At 47.7% G+C, this 22,221-nt stretch overlaps 1 protein-coding gene and 1 non-coding gene across 7 annotated transcripts in view; both read right to left on the reverse strand.

Annotated features, from left to right (window-relative positions):
• CYFIP2 (cytoplasmic FMR1 interacting protein 2) overlaps positions 1 to 22,221 on the reverse strand; it is a 123,971-nt gene that overhangs the window by 68,051 nt on the left and 33,699 nt on the right. For 3 of the 6 annotated variants that reach the window (XM_034656803.1, XM_034656804.1, XM_002912501.4), the window contains 11 exons: positions 21,255 to 21,383; positions 18,935 to 19,039; positions 16,739 to 16,830; positions 14,806 to 14,923; positions 12,279 to 12,398; positions 11,618 to 11,743; positions 8,003 to 8,169; positions 7,154 to 7,301; positions 3,705 to 3,858; positions 2,622 to 2,778; positions 1,973 to 2,069 (listed from right to left, as the gene is read on the reverse strand). In XM_034656803.1, coding sequence (XP_034512694.1) covers positions 1,973 to 2,069; positions 2,622 to 2,778; positions 3,705 to 3,858; positions 7,154 to 7,301; positions 8,003 to 8,169; positions 11,618 to 11,743; positions 12,279 to 12,398; positions 14,806 to 14,923; positions 16,739 to 16,830; positions 18,935 to 19,039; positions 21,255 to 21,383 — 1,413 coding nt within the window. Of the gene's footprint in view, positions 1 to 1,972; positions 2,070 to 2,621; positions 2,779 to 3,704; positions 3,859 to 4,751; positions 4,827 to 7,153; positions 7,302 to 8,002; positions 8,170 to 11,617; positions 11,744 to 12,278; positions 12,399 to 14,805; positions 14,924 to 15,162; positions 15,203 to 16,351; positions 16,542 to 16,738; positions 16,831 to 18,934; positions 19,040 to 21,254; positions 21,384 to 22,221 lie in introns of those variants that run through there. The other 3 variants (XM_011219266.3, XM_034656805.1, XM_034656806.1) reach the window with 3 other exon arrangements.
• On the reverse strand, positions 10,548 to 10,654 carry LOC117801659. The gene has a single exon (XR_004624408.1). It is a non-coding gene; the product is annotated as a U6 spliceosomal RNA (small nuclear RNA).

Genomic DNA, 22,221 nt, shown 5'->3' on the forward strand with positions numbered 1-22,221 from the left:
TTCAGAACAGGGAGTTGTCAGAGCTAAGATGCAACCAGTCCACTTGTCTCCTAGAATCTCTCCCCCCAAGTCTGTGCTCAGGAGAAGAGATCTGGGCTGGGGTCCATCAAGGTCTTCAACTGCCATAGAAACTGGAGGGTAGAGAAAGCAAGCAGCATCTCTACTAGATTTTCTTTGATATACATAAACTGTCAAACTAAGTCAGTGGTGAAACATTCATGTCTCTTCTTTATAAATAAGAATGCCTTATAGTTCCATGATATCTTTACCTAATTGGCCTCAGTCTGTGTTTATATAGTCCCATGCAGTGAAGATGAACCCAGACTATCATTCCAGTTCCCAGGAGGCAAAACTGAGAAACTTCGGGAGCCGTCACTGCCATTGGCCTTGTGCACGTGGCAGGATTGGACTTCCTTGCTCCTCTCGGAAAAGGAGGTGCAGTCACGTGACTCACTTTGACCAATGACGTGTGTCATTTCCAGGTGGAAGCTTTAAGTACCAGTGACATTTCCTCTGATACGGCAATTACTGAATGTTCCACGTAAGTTTCAACTTGAAGACTACATGGACCAGAGCCCCCAACCAACCCATAATGGAGAAATAAACCTTTGATTGCAAGGTACTAAGAATTTGTGATTATTTGTCACTGCAACATAACCTAGCTTATCCGGACCATTACAGAAATAAAGTGTAATAATAAATTGAGTGACTTTGTCATAAATAGCTTAATAGTTGAAAGGATGGTTGCTTCAGTCCTACCAGTACTAGTGACTATAAGCTGTGTGACTTTGGTGTAATGATAACTATTTTAAGTCTAAGATTTATTATCTGTAAAACAGATAGTAGCATATACCTCTCTAAATTGCTGTAAAGGTTATTCTAAAAGTATTTCTCTATAGTGTTTAGCATTGTGCCTGGCAAGTTATAAATACATAATAACTGATACATGATATTGCTGTTATTATTATTATTAGGCAAATAACCCAACCCTAAAAACCCATTAAAAATTAATTTTAACATATTCAGTTCTATCATCTACTATCCCTTAATACATTTGAAAAAGAAAGACCATCATCCCGGTCTGGGTCCTCCTTGATGATCAAGATTTGCAAAGATCACTCCCCATATAGTGAACGATATTATAAGAGCAGTGTATGGGGACAGGTGGGAGCTGCACCTGTGGTGAGTGTAGCCTGGCATACAGTTGTAGAATCACTGTGCTCTACACCTGAGACTAATGTCACATCGGGTGTCAACTACACCGCAATTTAAGAAAAAGTCATAAAAAGAGATCACTCTCCAGAACAAGTTACTGATCCCGCATTGCTATGGTTCGAATGTTTATGTCCCCCCAAAATTCACATGTTGAGATCCTAACCCCTCAAAGTGATGGGTATTAGACAGTGGGGTCTTTGGGAAGTGATTAGGTCATTAGGGTAGGGCTTTCATGAACGGGATTAGCACTTTATAAGAGAGAGACCAGGGGCGCCTGGGTGACTCCCTCGGTTAATTTTCCAAGAGATCAAGTGTCGTGAGATTGAGCCCCATGCCCCACGCTGTGCTCCATGCTCAGTGTGGAATCTGCTTGAGATTCTCTCCTTCTCCCTCTGCCCCTCCCCCCACCTGTGTGCACACTAGCGCGCTCTAAAATAAATAAAATCTTAAAAAAAAAATTAAGAGGGAGACTGCAGAGAGCTCCCTCACCCCTTCCACTACGCAAGGATACAATGAGAAGTCTGTGACCCAGAAAGGTGCCCTCACCCAACAGTGCTGGCTCCCTGATCTAGACTTCCAGCCTCCACAGCAGTGAGAAATACATTTCTGTTGTTTGTAAGCCACTCAGTCTGTGGTATTTTGGTATAGCAGCCCGAATGGACTAAGACAGCCCACCTAGCGCCAATAGCTACAGATTTAAAAAGTCCAGATTCTCGGAATAAGATTAGAGCAACAAAAGGAGAAAAATGTCACTTGCCTCGGCTTCAATCTCATCGTACAGGAACTGCTTTTTAAACTTGGTCAGAGCATAGTAGGCGCTGTCATTGTACAGGTCCAAGGGGTAGAGGACATACCTGAAGACAGAAAAGCAGAGGCCGGCAGCTTACTAATCTCTCTGAAGGCAAGCCGACTGATGCAGCTTGGGAAATGGGAAATACGAAGTGTTGGGTGAACACGTGAACAAACTTGGGGTTAGCAAGAGAGTGCCTTCCAGCATTCTGAGGTTTCCAGCCTGCCTTAGGAATGCTTAGGAATTATTTTACGGTCTGCCTGTAGAAATTAAAAGTCCATGATGCTAATAAATCCAAGGCCTGAAAAAATGAGCCTGGGATCAAATCAGGTAGCAGTTAAGGACATTAGCTTCCTGGTCCCCAGAAATGACTATCTTCCAGGCACAGCTGCCCTGAAACTGACAGAGCACCAGAATGGCAGCTGGGCTGGTAGAATCCTGAGCCTATCTGCAAGGCTGAGTCAAATCTGGTGGGACTTGATCCTACGTGGGAGCATTCTCCCTAGTGGGGCACACTGCCTAATCTGGAAAGTTCCGGAAAGAACAGAGCTCCCTAGCAAACTACCCTTTATCCGCACCCTGGGAACCTCCTTGCTGACCCAATCCTGCCTCTTACTCCATCATGGACGGTTCTTTGGTTTCCAGGATATGGTCTGTTAGAATCCAGGGCATGGACATCTCAATCGGGAACTGGATTCGCCGGCCCATGGTTAACTCCAGGAAGAATTCTCGGAACCAGAGCTGAGAGAGGTCACAACACTGCTGCAGGGCTTCTGAAAGCATAAAGGAAAGAGTTGTGGGTTATACAAGAGAAGCACCAAAAGATTTTTGCTTTTATTGTTATTAACTTGGTCCTTACTGCTTTTGTTATTCTTACCGCTATCCTAGTATACAGCAGATGCTCATAAATAGGACTTTGTCAGTAGATCCTGCTCTCTTGGACCTGAAGGCCAGTCTAACATCTATTTAGAAAACAGCGTTTGTTCAGCTCACAGTAGCAGCCCCAGGGGGGAGGAGAGCAGTGATGTTTTAGAGCTTTCGCTACACCCACAATCTCCTTCATCGCCCTACACGACCATCCTGAAGACCCCCAGTCAGGCGCCCTTGTATCGGTAATTCTGGCTTCCATCGCTCAGAAGCCTTGAAGGGCCCTGGTCTGCGCTCTGATGGAGAACTTTGGATTGTTTGTTAAGGCCATTCTTCTCAGTAGCAACAGATGCATTACCACTTCCACGCCCCTGGATGCTGCTCTCCTTCCCCCCTGCCCTGTCTCACCTGCACAATCATCCTGCTAACAGGAGCATGGAATGGGGGACACAGGGGTGGGGTGCAGCCTGGAAGCCTCCTTTGCCAGAGGCAACAAGACTAACCAGCTCAGAGCTGCTGCTTAGAAGGAAAAGGCTGACCGAATGTCTGGCTGTTACTGTGGTTATGTTGCTGGTATTAATCCCCTCTACTAAGGACTTCATGACAAATAAACCACAAATGTGTACCAAACGAATTTAGCGGAGTCAGAATAGCAGGACCGAGCCTGGCCTTTCCAAGCCCACCAGAAAGTGTGCATTTTTTACCTCGGTGGCAAAATGTGCCTCTTTTGGTCAATGACCATGCTTCTTTGCAACTTTTGGTCCAACAGCTTTAGTTGGTCTGGGACCTGGGACCCTCATCCTCTCCTCACTGCCCAGACGCTTCGACTCACCACTGATATTGAGTAGGTGCGTGAAGAAGAAGGACTGTTTGTGGAAGTCCTCTATGGCGAGGACGATGGGTCCATCAAGGCTGCTTCTCAGCGTCTTCTTGGAGCCGCTTTTGTCTGCGATGAGTGATTCGAGCATGGTCCGCACCATGTACAGCTTCAAAGAGAAAGGAAGATGAGAAGGTCAGAGGCTGGCCCTCCACCCTGGGGTAAAGTTTCTCTGTGTTATATTTATATTTTTCTTTTTTTTCTGCAGATGTCTGCTCTTAGAAAGCACTGTCTTAAGGAAGCACCAGTTTAGGGTTGGAGAAGTGAATTTGAAACATGTAAACCCTCACAAGGGAGATTGGCCAGCCCAGGAAGGGCGTTCTGCCCAGGGCCTGATAACAAGTCATTCAAGACCCAGGTTTTTGCCTGTTCTGCTTGGCCAAGGGCGTGGGCATCAGAGGAGAACCTCAGTTCACGTCACTCTGGAGTCACTCTCTGCTTTACTGGTTGGCTATGGTGGTACCTTGGATGGAGTCCTGGACTAGGGTCTAAGGCCAGGCACTGCTCCTGTCTTGCTGTGTGACCTTGGGCAACAAAGTGCCACTGTGGGCCTCAGTTTTCTTATCTGCTAACATGAGGGGGCTGCACCAGATGCTTTCTCAAACCAGTCCTTTTCAGCTCTAACATTTTGAGGAACTGCAAAGTGCGATTTGATCAGAGCAAGCCCCCCACCCCACCACCTCAAGCTTCTGACCCTTAGCGCTTTGAATCCATTACTGAGCGATGGCGCCCTCTGGTGGCGCCAGCGGCATCACACAGCCTACCAAAATCCTGGGTGGAAAGCGGGTGAAGATGGGTACTTACACAGGAGGTCTACTAGACAATGAACTCCCACTTACAGAGGGCCTTAAGTGCAAAGGGTGCAAGTGCTAATCTAGATCTTTCCACATCATATGCCTTTGAATCTTAGGGCTGGAAGGGGCCTTGAGGAGCCAGGCTAGTCCATTCCTGCTGCCTCCTGGAGAAGTGTACCCCAACCAACCCAGCCAGGCGGTGTTATACCAGGGATCGGCAGCCTCTTCGGCCCTGTGTGCCACCAGTGGGGTGAAACAAAGCCCGCGGGGACCACTGGCAGGCCTAAGACATAGATAGGAGAAAGGAGGAGGGAATGGGAGGGCAGGAGAGACAGGGAAGAGGGAGAGAGAGAAGAGAGAGAGAGAGAGAGAAAAGCAAGAGGTATTGTATACGGTGGGAATGCCGCCGCGACTGCTAGGGGCCACTTGCCGACCACCTCTCAGAAGCTCCAACCTCCCTCTGCCACCACGTCTGCCCTGGCTGCCTCCGGATCTCCTCAAGGACCGTCCCCACCATGCGCCTGGCCCTGGGCCGGGCAGCGCAGCCACAGAGGGGAGGGGCACAGCGGCCCCTACCACAGCACTTCCCGTGATGGTCCAAGAGCTACCACGGTGGACAGTGCACCCTCGCCGACCCCATTGGGGGGCAGGTCTGATCATCCCTGAGAATTGAGAAGCACTGTTCTAATGACGGCCTTTGGAATCATCCAGGAAAGAATTCATCAAGTACAATCCATGTAACTGACTGATTTGTATCAAATTCTATGTGAAAATCCATGCCATCGATAAAGGGGGAACTCTTTTCCCACCTACTTCTACTGAGCAGAGTATTTAATGCATCAGACCAGCCAACAGCCCAGCTGTGCTAGGTGCCCCTGTCTACTGTGCTTGGAAGACCCTCACAGAGCCCTGGGGCGGGAGTCAGGAGACCTGGGTTCTTGTCCCACCTCCACCTGTGACTCACCTTGTGACTTAGACAAGTCACTTCCCCTCTCTGGACCTCAGTTTCCCCATCTGTAAACCAGGGAGGGCACTGGGACTAGCTTGTCTCTAAGGGCTCTGCCAGCTCTGACTGTTAGGAGTCTACTCAATGCAACCATGCCACCTCACAGGATTTGGCGGTGGTGGGGGGTTAACTCGTGGCCACACTCCCCTCTCAGACCACCTATATAAACACTCTTTCCTCTCCTCTCCTTCTCTCTTTCCCTCCCTGCCTGTTTGGCCCTTCCCCTCATCCTCCTTTCCAGTTTCCCTTCTGCTTTGTCTGTGTCTCCCTCACTCAAGTCTTGGGACTTACATAAACACCCGAAAGCCCTGCTTAGCCCCTCCAGGATATTCTAGGCTGGAAAGGCCTGTGGTCTTTGACATTACACACAAGTGTTTGTAGAAGCTTCCTTGGGATTTCCAAGACCAGCAAGGTTAGTGCAAACTGGCCCACGGGCTGTGAAGCCAAGGGAAGTTATGGTGCTGAGAAGCCGTCCTGTCCCGTCCCTCCTCCCCGTCCCCTGCCCAGACACAGACACACACACACACATAGAAGGGATGGGGATGGGCCTCAGATGGCTCATCTCAGATGGTTCAGACTCACAACTGCAGAGCTGAGACAGGCTGAAAGGTCATGTCAAGGGGCAGTTCCTGTAAGACCCCCTGAACGTTTGATGGACCCTTACACTTTTTTCTCAATACCTCAAAAAGCCTACCAGGAATTGCTTATTCTTCTTTCTTTCTTTCTTTCTTTCTTTCTTTCTTTCTTTCTTTCTTTTCTTTCTTTCTTTCTTTTTCTTTCTTTCTTTCTTTCTTTCCTTTCTTTCTTTTCTTTTCTTTCGTTCTTTCTTTCTTTCTCTTTCTTTCTTTCTTTCCTTCCTTCCTTCCTTCTCTTTTTTCTTTCTTTCTTTCTTTCTTTCTTTCTTTCTTTCTTTCTTTCTTTCTTTCTTTCTTTCTTTCTTTCTTTCTTTCTTTCAATTTACTGACTACTTTGGATAAATCACAGGTGACCTCTTGTTCAGCAGCTTCGGTTAGCAACTCTGAATCCTCTGATTATTAGACTTTCTCTAAGGGATCAAGGGCTTTTGGTACTTATGCATTTGGGGGGATAATAATAGTAACGTTTTGTCAGTAACATGATCTCCTTCATAATTTTCACTTAATGGAGAAGATAATCAGAGTACAGAGAGATCAAGGTGCTTGCCCAAGATCACACAGCATGTCAGAGGCAGAACTCGTGAATTCTCAAGCTAGGATGTCACTGCAGGTAAGGGGCCAGGGTTCACTGAAGAGGGATAGGACAGATACATATAGATTCTACTTTGCACTCCTCCTACACTTTGGAACCTGTACTTCACAGGGCTAGGAGACAGCCCATCCTGGTAGGACCCCTATTTGCCAGATTAGACAACTGAGGCACAAAGAGACTGTGTAACATGCCCGAGGTCACACGGGTTTCTAGGACTAGAATCCAGGTCTCCTGAATCTTAAGTTGGTAGTCCTCCCTCCTGTATTAAAACAAGATGGCAGAGTAAGACTAGCGCAGCTGCTGGACCCTGCCCCTCCTGCCTGAGGCCCCCCCAGCCCCTGAGCTACCATGGCCTGGCTGGCCTCGGAGCCACTTACCTGTGTGCTGGAGGGCCCCACAGCACGCCGGGGCACCTTGATGTCAAATCCCCCTTTGGGATCCTTCTCCCCTCTCAAGCACGGGTCATTGGGGGGCTCTCGGCCCCCCTCCCAGTCACAGATGGTTTTTCGAATTGCCTGCAGGACACTGGGAAGGAAGAACCGATACTCAGACCCGGTTTTACCATTGGAAGGAGGCTGTGCAAGCCTGTTTCTAGAGCCTATGATAGCCCAGGACCCTTGTGTTAGACTTCCAGGGCGCTGGGGAAGCATGCTCATTCCTGCCCCCACTCACCCCCCAAGAGTTGCTGGCTCCACAGGCTTGAGCCATGGTCCAGAAGTCTGCTCTTCAATAAGCACCATGGGTGAGTCTGATGCCCACTGGCTGTTTTTCTTTCTCATTACAGGGGAGCTTCATTAGCCCAATTACATCTCTGTATGTTTGAAGTTTTAATAATAGCTTACATTTGCTGCATACTTACTCTGTGCTGCTGTGTGCTTAGGTCTACACCGATTACCTCACTTTATTATCCTAACAGTCAATAAAGTAAATACCACTATATTCATTACAAATGAGGAAAACCAAGGTTCAGAGAAAGTACGTTACTTGACCAAGTGCGCACAGCTAGTGGTGGCTACAGGCTTCAACCCCAGAGACTGAGGCTTAATTCATTTCAAATGTCCAATCTCCTAAGAAGGCCTCCTAGAACTTGCTGGAACTTGCTAGAAGGGTCTGTGTGTGCAGAGGTGGTGCTGGGAGCTGACTGAGCCAGGAACTTCCCCTGTGGTCTGCACCTAGCGCCCTTGATTTTTGATGGGACCCCTGGAAAAGACCATTTGAAGACCCACCTGATAAGGACGTTCTTCTTCTTCCGTACTGCCTGTCTCAGGGGCTCACGCAGCGTCACCTGGGCAAAGTCCTGCAGGGCCGCGTAGATGGTGTTCCTGATGGCCTGGTTGAAGACGCTCTCCATCCTGCCCATGAGGACCTGGAGGCCTTTGATCATGGCGATCACCTGGCCAGGCACAGATCAAGGTCAGGCTCGCTGTGCCTCAGCTTACCTATTCGTCCAGTACCCTTCACCACACTGCAAGAAGGGTGCTGTGTGAGATGCTCAGAAGCACGAGGCCAGCGCTACTCAAAGTCCCAGTTCGTAGTGAGGTAAGAAATGTGCGCCAGAATGGAAATCAGCCCTCAGCTTCCTTCATCAAGAGAAGGCCTGCTACAAGGTACAGATGTTAACGAAACGGAACCGTGTGCTTCAGATGCCCCTCACTTTCACTCTGGCACGTGCTCCCCATCTCAGTGCTGACTGCTGACAATAGCAGCCAGATCCCGGACCACATTCTGTGGACCACTCTGACTTCTACAGGCCTCTCTACCTACCACACACACGCAGACCCTATCATATAGAACCTTGTTTGACCATGACATTTTCTGAAGAATTTTTACAATCTCGGCTTTTGAAATAATTTGGTCATTTGCTATTTGAGCCCACAGAACTTCCTCCTATGACATAAAATCTCGGTAGAGTCTCGGGTGAGGGAAAGCTTCTACCCTTCTGTTTGTCTCCTCCCTGGCCTCTTCACCTACTCATCTGGCTGCAGAGACGGGGAGACAGGTATTTGCGATGAGTGTATCCTAACCTGCCTTGGTGTGTGCACCTTCTCTGCTGGGTTCCTCTCTTTTCCATGCAGTCACCCTTCCCTCCCCATTCCGAGCAAGAGAGGCATGTGTTTCTGTAGCTGCTTTGTCGGTTTCCCAGTAGGTAAGTTTCATGGGGTGGAGGAGGAATAAGAAGTCTTGGGTGGCCTTGGGTGGAAGTCACATCCCTAGTCTAGCTTCACCAGCAACAAGCCTGATCCTTTGGTCTCTATCAGCCACAAGTGCTAATATCTAGAGTGATTCAGAATTCAGAGGGGACAGCACAAGCCATATCAGACTCCTGACATGATGTGTCAGGTCTGATGACATGACAACATGTCATCATGGTGTGTTGGATTTCCACACTCTGCCCCGGGCTGTAAGTGCTGCAGGGCCAGGCCCAGCAATGCTGTGCACGCCCTGTGCATGCCACCTGGGCCTGTAGTGAGCCATCAGAACATTTTTGTTGAAAAGGAATGAATAAAGCAATGAATGAGTTTACATGCTAAGATTTTTTTCTTCCTCTAAACCTTAAAGGAATAAATAGAACATCTGAGGTTAGAAGAAATGGTGAGGACAAAGTTCAGGCAGTGAGGATTTTCATTAGAACCAACAAATAGAGTGGTTTTGCTGGAGAGAAGCGTTAGTGTAGAGAAATAATGTGACAGAAGCCTTAAAGGAACATTACATCACAAAAACATCTGGGCTCCTGGCTAGAGACATAACTAGAAAATAATGAGACAAAAGAAGGAAGAGATAATGGAGATGTTTCAGAATAATTCCAAACACAGCAGAGTGTGCAGATATGTTTCACCTGAGGGAAAATCTTTGCAACTCTGCACTAGGCAGAGATTTCTTAGCTGGAACACAAAAATCACAAACCATAAAATAATTGGTAAGTTGAACTTTATCAAAATTAAAAACAGTTGTTCTTCAAAAGGTACCCCTAAGAAAATGAAAAGGCAAAGTCACCAATTAGAAAAAATATTTACAACATATACATGACTAAGGACTTGTATCTACAACATATAGAGTTCTGACAATTCAATATGAAGAAGGCAGAAACCCAATTTAAAAAATGGGCAAAAGATTTCAGAAGACAGGATTTCACAAAGGAAGATACATGAATGGCCAATAAGCATTTGAAAAGATGCTCAATATCACCAGTCTTCAGGGAAATGCAAATTAAAATCTCAATGAGATGTCACTAAACAGCCATTAGAATGACTAAAACTAATAAAATTGACAGTATCAAAGACTGTGAGGGTGTGGAGCAATAGACTCTCCTACACCGTTGGTGGGAATATAAAATGGTACATCCACCGTGGAAAACCATTTGGCAGTTCTTAAAAAGTTAAGCAGTCACCTACAATAGGACCATTCCAAGAGAAATAAAAACCTGTATCTACACAAAGACTTGCACTGAAATCTTTAAAGCAACTTTATTCATACTGGACCAAAGCTGGAACAGTGGAATGGGTAAGCAAATTATAGTATATATCCATACAATGGACTAATACTCAACAATAAAAAGAAAACTACTGATACACAGAACAATGCGGATAAAACTCAAAATTATGATGGTGAGTAAAAGAAGCCAAACACCAAAAAAAACCAACAGTACAAACTGATAAAAAATACCAACAAATCTATGGTGACACAAAAAAAGTGATCAGGTCCAAGGATGGATAGATTGTAAATGGCACAAAGTCTTTAAGGGGAGATGGAAATGTTCCGCATCTTTTTTTTTTTTAAAGGGAATGTTTTGTGAATTTGTGTGTCATTCCTGCACTGGGTCCACACCAACCTTCTCTGTACTGTTCCAATTTTAGTACACATGCTGCCGAAGGGAGCACGGAATGTTCTGTATCTAATCTTTGTGGTTTCATAGGGACCTATACAATGGTCAAAACTCTTGGCATTATATACTTCAAGTGGATACAGTTTATTGAACATAAATTATACCTCAATAAAGATAATAAAAATACTATACTATCTTCATGAAGGTATCGCATGCATGGCCCAAGAACGGGGTCTTCTAAGAGGAACATTCAGAGAACAAGATGGAGCTTCTGGACATTAAAAATATAATAGATACAATAAAAAATACTAATAAAGAGTTGGACTTCAGGAAATATCCCATAAAGCAGAACAAAAATAAGTGATGGACAATAAGAAAAGGTAAGAAAATGAGACACTAAATCCTAGGGGTCCAACATCTGACAACTCATCTCATCCTGTTTTCCATCTGTAGTTCTCTGATCATTCATCAGCTTGGGCATGTATCTTATCTCTTTTAGCCATTTATTTGTCCTTGTTTCTGCTGTTGGTTTCCTTTTGCCCATTTTTCTACTGGAGTGAATGCTTTCCCTTGGATTCTTAGGAACAGAATGAGTTTCTAATCATTTTTGAATGGTAACTTTTTTTTAAGATTTATTTACTTATTTTAGAAAGAGAAAGAGAGCACAAGCAGGAGGGACAGAGGGGCAGGGAGAGAGAATCTCAAGCAGACTCTGTGCTGAGCATGGAGCCTGATGCAGGGCTCAACCCCCCACCCAGAGATCACGACCTGAGCCGGAACCAAGAGCGGGTTGCTTAACCTACTGCAACACTCAGGCATCCTTGAAGAGTAACTTTTGACAGAGATGAATTCAGGCGGGAGGAGAAGGACAGAGAAGTGTATGCACACAGGAGGCCCACGGCTGCCATCTTGCTTAGAAGCACTACTGGAACCATCGGGATCAACACCAAGCACCAGCCTCTGGGGCAGACAGGCGGGACGGGCGAGGGGGGAGGGGAAGCAGGGAGTCAGCACCCACCTCGACGAAGGCAAACTTCTCCTCGCTGGTGTAGTTGTAGCGTGTGGCTCTCTCATACTCCTCTGCCGTGCCAGGACAGTCCTTGTTGCAGAACTTGTCTGTGGGGTGAACCAGCTTCCAGGAGTACTGGGGAGAGAGGAAAAACCCAAATGTCCATCAGCAGATGAAGGGAAAAACCAAATGTGCTGTGTCCATGCAGGGGAGTATGACTCAGTCATAAAAGGGAATGAAGTTCTGATTCATGCTCCAACATGGATCATGGTCCTCAAAGTCATGAAATAAAAGAAGTCAGGCACAAAGAGCCACATAGTATATGATTCTCGTTATGGGAAACATCCAGAATAGGGAAATCTATAGAGACAGAAGACAGATTGCTTAGGGCTGCGGGGCTTGGGAATGGGGGTTGATTGTACAGGGTCTCTTTTGGAATTGATAAAAAGATTCTAAAGTTGACTGTGGTTGCACAATTCTGCAAATACACTAAAAACCAATGAATCTACATTTTTAATGAGTGAATGGTACGCTGTGCGAATTATATCTCAATAAGGCTGCTACAAGAAGACTGCCAGGGAGAGGCAGAAGCAGACAAGAGTCCGTGTGAACAGAAGTCAGGCTGGAGGGGCCCGGGGAGGAGCAAGCCCTCTGCGTTCGGGACACCTACCACCTCCATGACGTGGGCGCTCCACTTGGATAAAAGCTGCAGGCCCCGCAGGGCCAGGTCAAAGAGCTCGCGGTATTCCTCGTCTGACTTCTGGCTGTCCAGCCCGGAGCCTGTCACCACCTGGGGAACACGGGTCGTCACCCTCAGCACGTATGCGCCTGGCACTCTCAGACGCTGATTCCCCCAAGAACAATACAAAGGAGGTGCTATCATTACACCCCACTGATAGATAAACTGAGGTTGAGACATGCTTTTTGTTGAAGGTCACATGGCTTGTAAATGGTTGAGGGTTTAAACTCAAGCGGTGTGACGTCATAGCCTCACTCACAACTACCCTGCTATATTGCAGAGCTGTGGCATTCAAATTTGTTAAATGCAAATTACAGTAGGAAGGGCACATCACAGTGACTTGGGAACACATACCTGCATAGAGATCATATATATATATATATATATACACGAACCAACACTTTTCATGAAGCAACTTTACTCTTAACACATGAGAATTCCTCTGTCTATTCTATTTCATACAAAATGTTAATCATAAGTCACTAAATTAATTTCACAACTCATTAATTAGATGACTCACCATCTGAAAAGCACTGAAGACAAACATCTATTTGAATGTGTCTTATTCCGTAAGGCAATATGGACGTACGCATGTGCGTTCAGACACACGTGCACACATGCATGCATGTGCGCATATACGTTATGTGTGCATACACGTATGGACGCACATGTCTGTGTATACATATCGAGTCAGTCCTCATCATTTGTGGGTTCTGTATTTGTGAATTTTCCTACTCCCTAAAATTTATTTGTAATCTCCAAGTCAGTACTTGCAGTCCCATGACTGGTCATTCGCAGGTATGTGCAGAGTGGTAAAAAATCTGAGTCATGTCCCCTCTGAGGTTGAACACGGTGAATCTCTGCCTTCTTGTTTCAGAAATCATGCTGTATGTGAGTCCTTGTCATGGTTTATTTAATGCCACATTTTCTACATTTTTGTACTTTTTACTGGTGATTTCACTATTTAAAATGGCCCCAACTGGGGTACTAAAGTTCTGTGTAGTGATCCTAACTGCAAGAAGGCTAGGATGCGTCTTAGGGGAAAAGCAGGTGTTTTAGATAAGCTTTGTTTGGACGTTAAGTTATAGTGCTGCTGCATGCGAATTAATGTCAATGAATCAATAATTTTTATTATATATGGTGTCTTTAAATAGAAACACACAGAAAACAAGGTTATACATTGATCGGCCTATGAAAACATTGTGACCAGAGGTTCACAGGAACTTTACTCTGTACTTCCTCGAGGAGCAATGGTTCAGTATTTGCTGATCCAGTGTTCATGCCCACTTTACAGAATATAATTACTATAGTAACAAGAATTGTCTGTGTAGACACATGTGTAAAATGTACAACTTAAAAGACAACATGAAGCCAGGTTCACTCTGAGATCACACCAAAACTTGACTAGGATGAGGGAGGCCTAGGCTCTGAAATCATTCCCATAGCTTTAGTCCAGATGATTGTAAATATGGTTAAGAAAGCTAAAGGTTGGGGCTTGACCTTGGTCCATGTCTTCCAGGAGCCCTCATAAGAATATGGGCCACTTGTTTAATGACCACACTGTGCGCACTTGTCTGACTGTCCTCATTTCAAATATGCTGCCCTTTGATCAAGGACATTTTCGGAGGCTGGGTTTGGAAAGCATGTGCACTATGGCTGCCAGCCATGTGGTGGAACCAGTGAGCAAACGTGGGATAGTGCAGAGTCATTCAGGTTCAAATCGGGGACCTGTGATTATCAAACCAACATAGACATTTACTAGAAGGGTATATATGGGAAGAGTCCAGGAGGATGTATAAACCCAAATATTAATCACAGCTGGTTCTGCTTGGTAGAATTTTACATGATTGATTTCCCTCCTTTGCATATTTGTATTTTTTCTGAGGTTTGTGCATTGACTGTATTTCCATAAAAAAAAAAAAACACACCAGTAAAAATGTAATTGGTGGGATTACCAGAGATTTTATGGCCTTCTTCTGTCCCTAATGGCATTTTCTGATGTGTTACAACGATAATTTATTACTGCGCAGCTTTGAGCCTGAGCGTTCAGAACTGCCTCTCTCGCCATCCAGGGTGGAAATGGCTGGGATCTTGTGCAGACGAACCATGACTGGGCCACTGTTATCTGCTGGGCAGGATGCACTTTCCATGCATCCGACTGCTTAATCCTCTCAATGAACCTTTCCAGATACTATTACCCGCATTTTACAGAGGAGGAAACGGAGGCACAGAGATTGTGAATAACTTGTGAAGGTCAGTGGCTGAACCAGAATCAAATCCAGTTCTGTCTGGCTCTAAAATCCACGCTCCTGGCCCCTCTGCCCTCCTGCCTCCGATGTACACTGCTTCAGCTCCTGCTCTCCATCATCCCTGGGGTCATTTCCTTCCCAGCTGGTCGTCGCCCCGTCGCACCCTGAGCCCCCATGGGCCCCGGTCCCCACAGCCGGAGGGAGCTTACCTCGCTGTTGCTGTAGCGAGCGAGCTCGGAGATGAAGCGGATGTGGTCGTCCCGGATCTGAACCATCTGCTCGCAGATGTTGTACTGGGGGCTGATGCTGCTCTGGGTACACGTCCACCTGGGCAGAAAACCACAGGGTTGGAGCAGGTCCCGGCCTGGCGTGCCTCAGCGGCATAGGCTCCTTCCACTCACTAGTTGCTCCTGGGGCTCAGCCACACGTGGCCGGCTCCCCTGGGTGGACCCAAGAAGTGTCCCAGTCACCAGCAAGAGAGCCTGCCGCAGGCTGAGCGGAATACTCTTCCTCCTCTGAGACCCAATCCCAGGCTTTTCCAGGTACCTTGTGTCCACCGTACTTACCAGGTATATGAGTGAGGAGCCTCTCTAGGGCTACAAAGAGCTGGAAACCGAACAAAGAAAAGGCAAGGTGGGCGACCTCCCGAGCCTGCCTACTGACCGTCAGCACTGACATTCCGGGGTTGAAGCTGGCTCTGGTGGGGCTGTTATGGTGGGACTGGGAAAACCTACAGGGACCCTGCCTCTTTTTCAACAGTGAGCAGGCCACATGAAAGGATACCACGGTGACGGATAACATGTGTTCTGAGAGGTATTGCTGGCATGCTCTCACTCGCTCCCTCTCCCTCTCCCCACTCTCTTCTTGTTCCCCTTGCCCCTCTCCTTTCTCCTCAACTCTTTGGAAAGATATCATTGGGAAAACCATCCTAAAATGGAGAGGAAATCAATGAATCAAAGTCTTCACTCTCGTTCCCCAAGAGAAAAAAGACAGCCGCCTTGACCCCCTTCTGTCGGTGCTGGGTGACCCAGGAGAGAGACTAAGCATGGGGACCGGACAAGGCGGATACACATTTTGGGAAAAATTTAATATCTCAAAAGGATCTCCTTGAAGTGGCTCTCATAAGAATACTTGGACTGGTGATAGACCTACTCACACTTACACTTGGGCATGACTTTTCTTTTGGCTTCCTTGTACAGGGACAGGGACACATCACTCAAACCGCTGACACCCCGCTGTGGCCACATTGCCACTCCCACCCAGCTTCTGGTGGTCAAGATTGCACACAGGAAGTGTGAGGAGAGGAGCTCAGCATTCTCAGTTCCATGCTCTTCTAGAAAATCTCCTCACATGCTAGCAGCCAGCAGGTTAAAAGAGACTAAACCAGCTTCCTTGGTGAAACTCCCTCACAGGGGCTCACGGCTGGTGGGGTTCGAGGACACTTCGTTTACCTATTTTTCAGGCACCAGCCCTCACTTTAGACTAAAGGACAGTCAGCCCCTCTCTGTAGGGAAAGGTCATATTCATTCAGCTTTGGGAAAGATGCAGACAGAAGGAACCTTACTAACAACCCCAGAGATCAAAGGAATGGCCAAGGCCACAGCTGGATGTCACCCACCTGCCACTGAGTCACTGACACCCCAGGTCCTAGCACAGATGACCTAGAACGGTGGCTTGTAAAGCAATCTAAGGCAAGACTATCAACTCACTTCACAGGTGGAACTGTCCAAACCTTATACTCAATGACATACTTACTGCATGGACACAAATCTGAGGAGAGAATCAAGGTGCTGAAGAATGCCATCTTGCTCCACCCGACCACTGAGGGCCAGCCAGTCCTCCCCCTTCTCCAGGGAAGGAGGGCTGCTGCTGTCCCACTGTGGGCAGCACAGGTCAGTGCCGGGACAGAGAAGGGGCGTGGCTGTGCTCTGAACACTTTTGAACCCTGGTGGCAAAGGGCAGATACAAAAGCGTTCAGAGCACCCTCCGCTGTTCCCTTCCGGCCAGCTGGGTGCTAGTGTTGCAATGGAATCCACCTGCCCAGGGCTCTGGGGAGGGAGGAGGGGCTGAAGTGGCCCCTCGGCCCCCTGCCCGGGCTGGGCGTCCTCACGGGAGCCAAGAGACATTATGGCAGGCACTCACTTGGACTTGTTCTCTTCATAGTGAGCACTGGTCTTAATGTATCTGGCCAGCTCTATCTGCATGTCGCCGAAAAGGGGCACCACTTGCAGCTGCTGCAAAGGAAGCAAACACAAGGCGTGAGATGCTGAGGGAAGAGCCGGGCAGCTGCCTTCCGCTGGGGAAAGCGGGCCTCCGTGTACCTTTGGGCCGACCCCTAGGTTCTGCTTCTTCTCATACTACCGGGTCACCTTGGAACTAAAGAGAGTCCCAAACAGCGTGCAGGTTCTCCCCTGCCTCCAGCCAACCCATGTTTCATCAACTGAGCCCAGAGGGGCAAAGTGACTTGGCCAAGGTAACACAGCGTGCAGAATGGATGAAGGCGGAGGGCCAGACGGCCTGCCCCCCAGGGCAGGGTTCTTTCTGCTCTAACTTCCCTGGGATTTGTGGATCCTTGCCGCTGTGAACTCTGGACTAGGAGGGGATACCTGGACACCACTGGCTGGGTGTGGCCTTCCTGAAAAACTCTACAACGTTAGCAACTGAAACCCTAACACCAAACACTAAAGAGCAGCCAAGTCCTAAATGAAGACCAGGACAAATAGAGAGGAGGCGGGGGCGGACTGCTGGCTTCTAGGCAGTAGGCACCACGTCAAACACTTCAAAACCTGAAGATTCTTAGGACAGTGATGGATACATGTCATTCTGCATTTGTCAAAACGCATAGAATGTTCAACGCCAAGAGCGATTCTTAGTGTAAGCTATGGACTTTGGGTGACAATGATGTGTCAGTGGAGGTTCGCTGATTGTAGAGAACGCATCACTCCGGTGGATTTTGACAGTGGGGGAAGCTGTGCATGGCAGGGGGGCGGGGGTAAATGGGAAAACTCTGCCCTTGCTGCTCAATTTTGCTGTGAACCTAAACTGCTCTAAAAAATAGTCTATTAAACAAAAAACACTATCTCAGTCCATACAAATACTTTGTGAGGTCAATACTATTATCATCCCCATTTCACAGATGAAAAAACTGAGGTTTAGACAGCTCAAGGGATTTTCACACAGTCTACCCAGCTAGAAGTCAAGGAGCCAGGACTATAATCCAGGGCTCTGACTTACCTATGTCCTTCCCACTGAATCCTCAAGGGAACCCTAGAAAGTAGATACCCTTAGCGTTCACATTTTTCAGGCTAGGGAATGCCATTTCAGAAAGGTTTAGTGATTTTCCCAGAGTTTTCCAGCTATCAAGTGGCAGAGCCAGACTAAAACCCTGGCCCGACTATGGCAAAGTTGTATTCCTCAACTGTGCCCCGATCTCATCTGAGGGCAGGGGCGGATTTTGCAAGGTCCCCTGAGATGAGCCCTGTTTTCATTTGGGGCAGCTCCAGAGAAGAGTGAAAGTTCCCCACTTGAAAAGATGCAAAGCCACCAAAATGCCTTTTGGTGATTTATTTCCCCCTTAACCTGGAAGAGTCAGTGGGATCCAGGCCCAGCCCAATGTCCCCCATGCCACAGTTTTGAGGGGTTCTACTTTTAATGGTAAGCCTGGTTTTTCCATATCTGACCTCTGAGGCTCCGCTCCATGTCTGGAGTGCCCAACGTTAGTATAAACCGGCCCCATGGAATTCAATTCCAAAGCAGGAAATCTCTTCATGAAACCCTCAAAGGCTTCATTTAACCCCAAGGTTTTATGCTTAAAAGTTTGGGGCCAGAAGATCAAACGTCTGAGGCACTGCAAAGGTCTGAGTGTATAATGGACCATGATGAGGCCTTGTGCCCAGAGGCAGGGGCGAGCTGAGGGAGCCCCGGGGAACCAGGAGAGGCTGTGACTTTGCAAATGTGAATCCATTTAAAATCCAGTCTTTAATCCTCCTGCTTCTGTGAGCCCTGATTTATATGTAAAATTAATGCAGGCGCTGTCTTCTGGGATGCACCTCTTTCTTTAGATAGCAAGGGATTTCAGGAAAGAGAAAAGGCAATATGCAGAAAAAACTGTGAGGCCTCTCAGCGGAATCCTGAGTCTCGGGAGCACATCTGACATGAATGGGGCAGCCTTGGATAGTGAAGCACCTTCTACGGAGGGCAGCGGGACGCCCTGTCATTCTATCCTCCTCTGGGGTCTTTACAGCTGCAGCTCCATCAACAACACCAGGGCTTGCGGCGGAGTTCTTCCCTTTTCCCAGAGAGATGCCCCGAGGCCCGGCCCCACCCTCAGGTGCTGACCTTAAAGAACTTATCAATTTTGCTGAGGTTGATTCTCTTCTTGGCATCCAGTTTATAAATGTTACTGACGTTTCCATCCATCAGGTAGAGACCAAAACCCATTACCTAGAGCAAGAAGGGGACAGAGCACAGAAGCCCATCACCACCACTGGAAAAGTTTTAAAAAAAACAAAACTAAAAAAGGAGGTCTGCGCACACACACATGCATGTCCTGTAGGGACACCTATCCCAAAACCCACAGGTCTTCAATTCAAGAAAGGAGACATAAATCTAGTTTCAAGTAAAAATTTGATTTCTGTGAAGGAATTCAGGCTGCTCCTACAGTAGGTTATTATGGTGGCTGCTTGCTGAGTCTGTACTATGGGCCAAGTCTGTGCGTAGGGCTTTCCTGGGTATTTTCCTCTTCTCATGACAATCTTATGAGTCAAGTTTACACAATGACCTTTTTCTACAGACGAGGATTTAGAGACACAGAGAGGTTAGCCAGCCTGCTACTGTCACACAGCTAATAGCAGAGACAGGGTCTGAAGGCAGATCTGACCACAACATCTACACATTTCTATGCTTCCTGCGAGAAAGGGCTGCGCGCGGCTTCTTGCGGCATCCCTGGGGTCTAGCACATCACAGGGACTTGGGAATACCTGCTCGGTGTTGAATGAACATGAAACTAGTCCCTTCTTTCCCCAAGGAAGCTGAAACAATGCATGGATGCCCAGGGAGCCACTGGTGACTCCATTCAGAACACATTTTTGCCTGACAATGCCCTACAAGCTGGTTACCAGGCTGACTCTTGATATGCCAGTCCATTTAATAGCTTCTCGAATGCTGACATGTTTTGCTCCTTTTGTCAAATGTACAGCAAAGCCGGCAGGGGCCTGAACGGCTGGGCTGAGAGCAGCTTCCCTTGGCTCACAGCTGCAGTGACTGTGGGGAAGTCACACCTGACACGTAAGGGCCTGGACTAGCGGACCGGGAAGGTCACATCCGCCTTAGTTCCATTCTGTCCCCATGCTCTGCAGGGTATGCACCAGACTCTCCCTGCTTAGGTGAGAGGTGCCCCTGGTAGCGTCTGAGCTCACGAACACAAACTGCAGGTGGAGAGCTGAGAGCAAGGGGGCCGGGAAGCAGAGGTGCGGTGGGCTTAAAAGTCAGTGAGAGAAAATCTGCGGGCAGCCCTCGGAGCGCTTGGCGGGCTGGAATTTGGTGACCTGGTGTGTGGCAGCAGCCGCTCTGGGCAGCGCTATGGGACCTGCCCAGGCACAGCAAGGGGGTGAGAGAGACCACTAGGCTTCTGGATTTCTGACGGTGCAGAGGAAGATGGAGTGAACAAGTCACTGATTTGAGGTGCTATGGGACTAGAAAGAAGGGAACCCCAACAGGGCTGGGATACTTAGAGTAGTGAGGGTGGCATGGAGGAGAGGAGGGAAAATAAAACGACCAGGAGAAAATCAAAAGGGGAGGCTCTGGAGAAGAAACACTCAAAAGGGGCTATGCAGAGTGTCCAAAGAACATGCACAAGACTGCTCATCTCAGGGCTACTGCTGTCGAGAGAAATCAGGAACAACCCGAGCAGGCAGGGGCAGAGGAACAGTCATCGAAATGCAAGGGCATCCACGCCGCATTATTTAGTGGCTGCATAATATTCCCACTACATTTAACAAAATGGGATAAAAATTACACACACACATAATTTATGCAGATTGCATATGCTGAAAATGTGTAAGCATAGAAAAATTACAAGGAAATACATCAAACTGCTAAAAATGTTACCTCCAGAGGGAAAGATTGTGAGAAAAAAATTTTTTGTGCTTTTCTGTATGTTACAGATTTTCTACAATAAATATTACTTGATAATTTAAACATGCAAACCGTTGGAACAAATGTGACCATTTAGGCAAAATACAGCAAAAGCTTGAAGATTTTGCTTTCCCTTTGAATCAGCAATTTTTCCTCTAGGATGTTTGTCTTGGCAAGAGTGTGGACACAAAAGTTGTGCTATAAGAATGTTCAGTGCAGTGTAGCAAACCAACATCCAGTGACAGAGGATTTGTTTCATAACAATGTCCACGTGCCATGAGACCCTCAGCAGTCATTAAAAACTACATTGCAGAAACGTCCTTAACAGCATCTGGAAAGGCATCTATGACATATTAAATGAAAAAAAAAAAAACAAAAAACAGGTTACAAAAAATTATGTCCGGGAAGATCTGTATCAGTGTTTAAATAAGAAAACATTAACTTTTTCTTTTTTTTTAAGATGATTTCCACTACGAAGGCGGAGGGGCAAGCCCAGGCCCGGGGCGTGTGGCTGCGGCGGTACCTTGAGGAGCGTGTGCTTCTCGCTGGGGGTCAGGTACATCTTGTTCTCGTAGTAATCCACGCAGATGTTGACTATGTCTGCCAGCAGCTCCTCATAGCCTGGGATCACTTCCAGTTGCTGATGGAGACACTGAACAGCAGTGCCCGCCCCTGGTTAGCCCCTCTCCTGCTCCACCCCCCACCCCAGAAGGCCCACAGCTGGTTGGCAGTGACAGGGCACAGCCCCCGCCCCGACCATCCCAGATGGAGGGAGCCTGCATCTCCTCCTCAAAGTCCCCACGGTGGATGGTCAGAGTTCCTGTCGATCTCCCATGGCAGGAAGGCCACCCCTCTCCTGGAGCCCTCCATTTTATTTCCTGGCAATTCTGACAGTTAGAAAGGACTTTCTTGGGCTGAGCTGAAAAGCAGTTCAGCCTCACAGCAACAGGCCTGTGGTAATCTAGGCTTAGTTTTGAGGGTGTACACTTAGCCATGACATCTCAGACGATGACAGAAAGACCCAGGCCAGGGGAGGAGGGCGGGACCAGCAGACGTGCCCCTCCTGCAGGACACAGTGGTACTGAAGCATTTCCCATCAGAGGAGAGTCTGAGGTCTCCAACTCAGGCCCTTTCTCTCCAAAGGGACAACCTGGGCTCCTGTGGGAGGTGCCATGGGAGGCACAGCTAGTGCTCTCCACAGACAGCCTGGGACTGAGACATGGGGCTGAGTCTCGGGAAAGAAACATGTCAACACTGGCAGCCTTGTGCAGTTAACCAGGAGTAGGAAGGGCCCAGTGAAGCCAGCAGCTCCCCTAGAGAGATTTGGGCCTGAAAATATTTCCAAGATGGAGGGCGCCTCTCAGCTAGGGTCCTGCCCACATTCTCACTGGTGCCTGTGTAGGCTGACCTGACGGGAGTCAGAGCGCGCGAGCCATAGCTGATGGGGGTGCCCGGCAATGTGTTGGCTGTAACCATAGCTACGGTGGCTT

The sequence above is a fragment of the Ailuropoda melanoleuca genome, chromosome 3 (assembly GCF_002007445.2).
Source record: "Ailuropoda melanoleuca isolate Jingjing chromosome 3, ASM200744v2, whole genome shotgun sequence".
Lineage (NCBI taxonomy): Eukaryota > Metazoa > Chordata > Mammalia > Carnivora > Ursidae > Ailuropoda > Ailuropoda melanoleuca.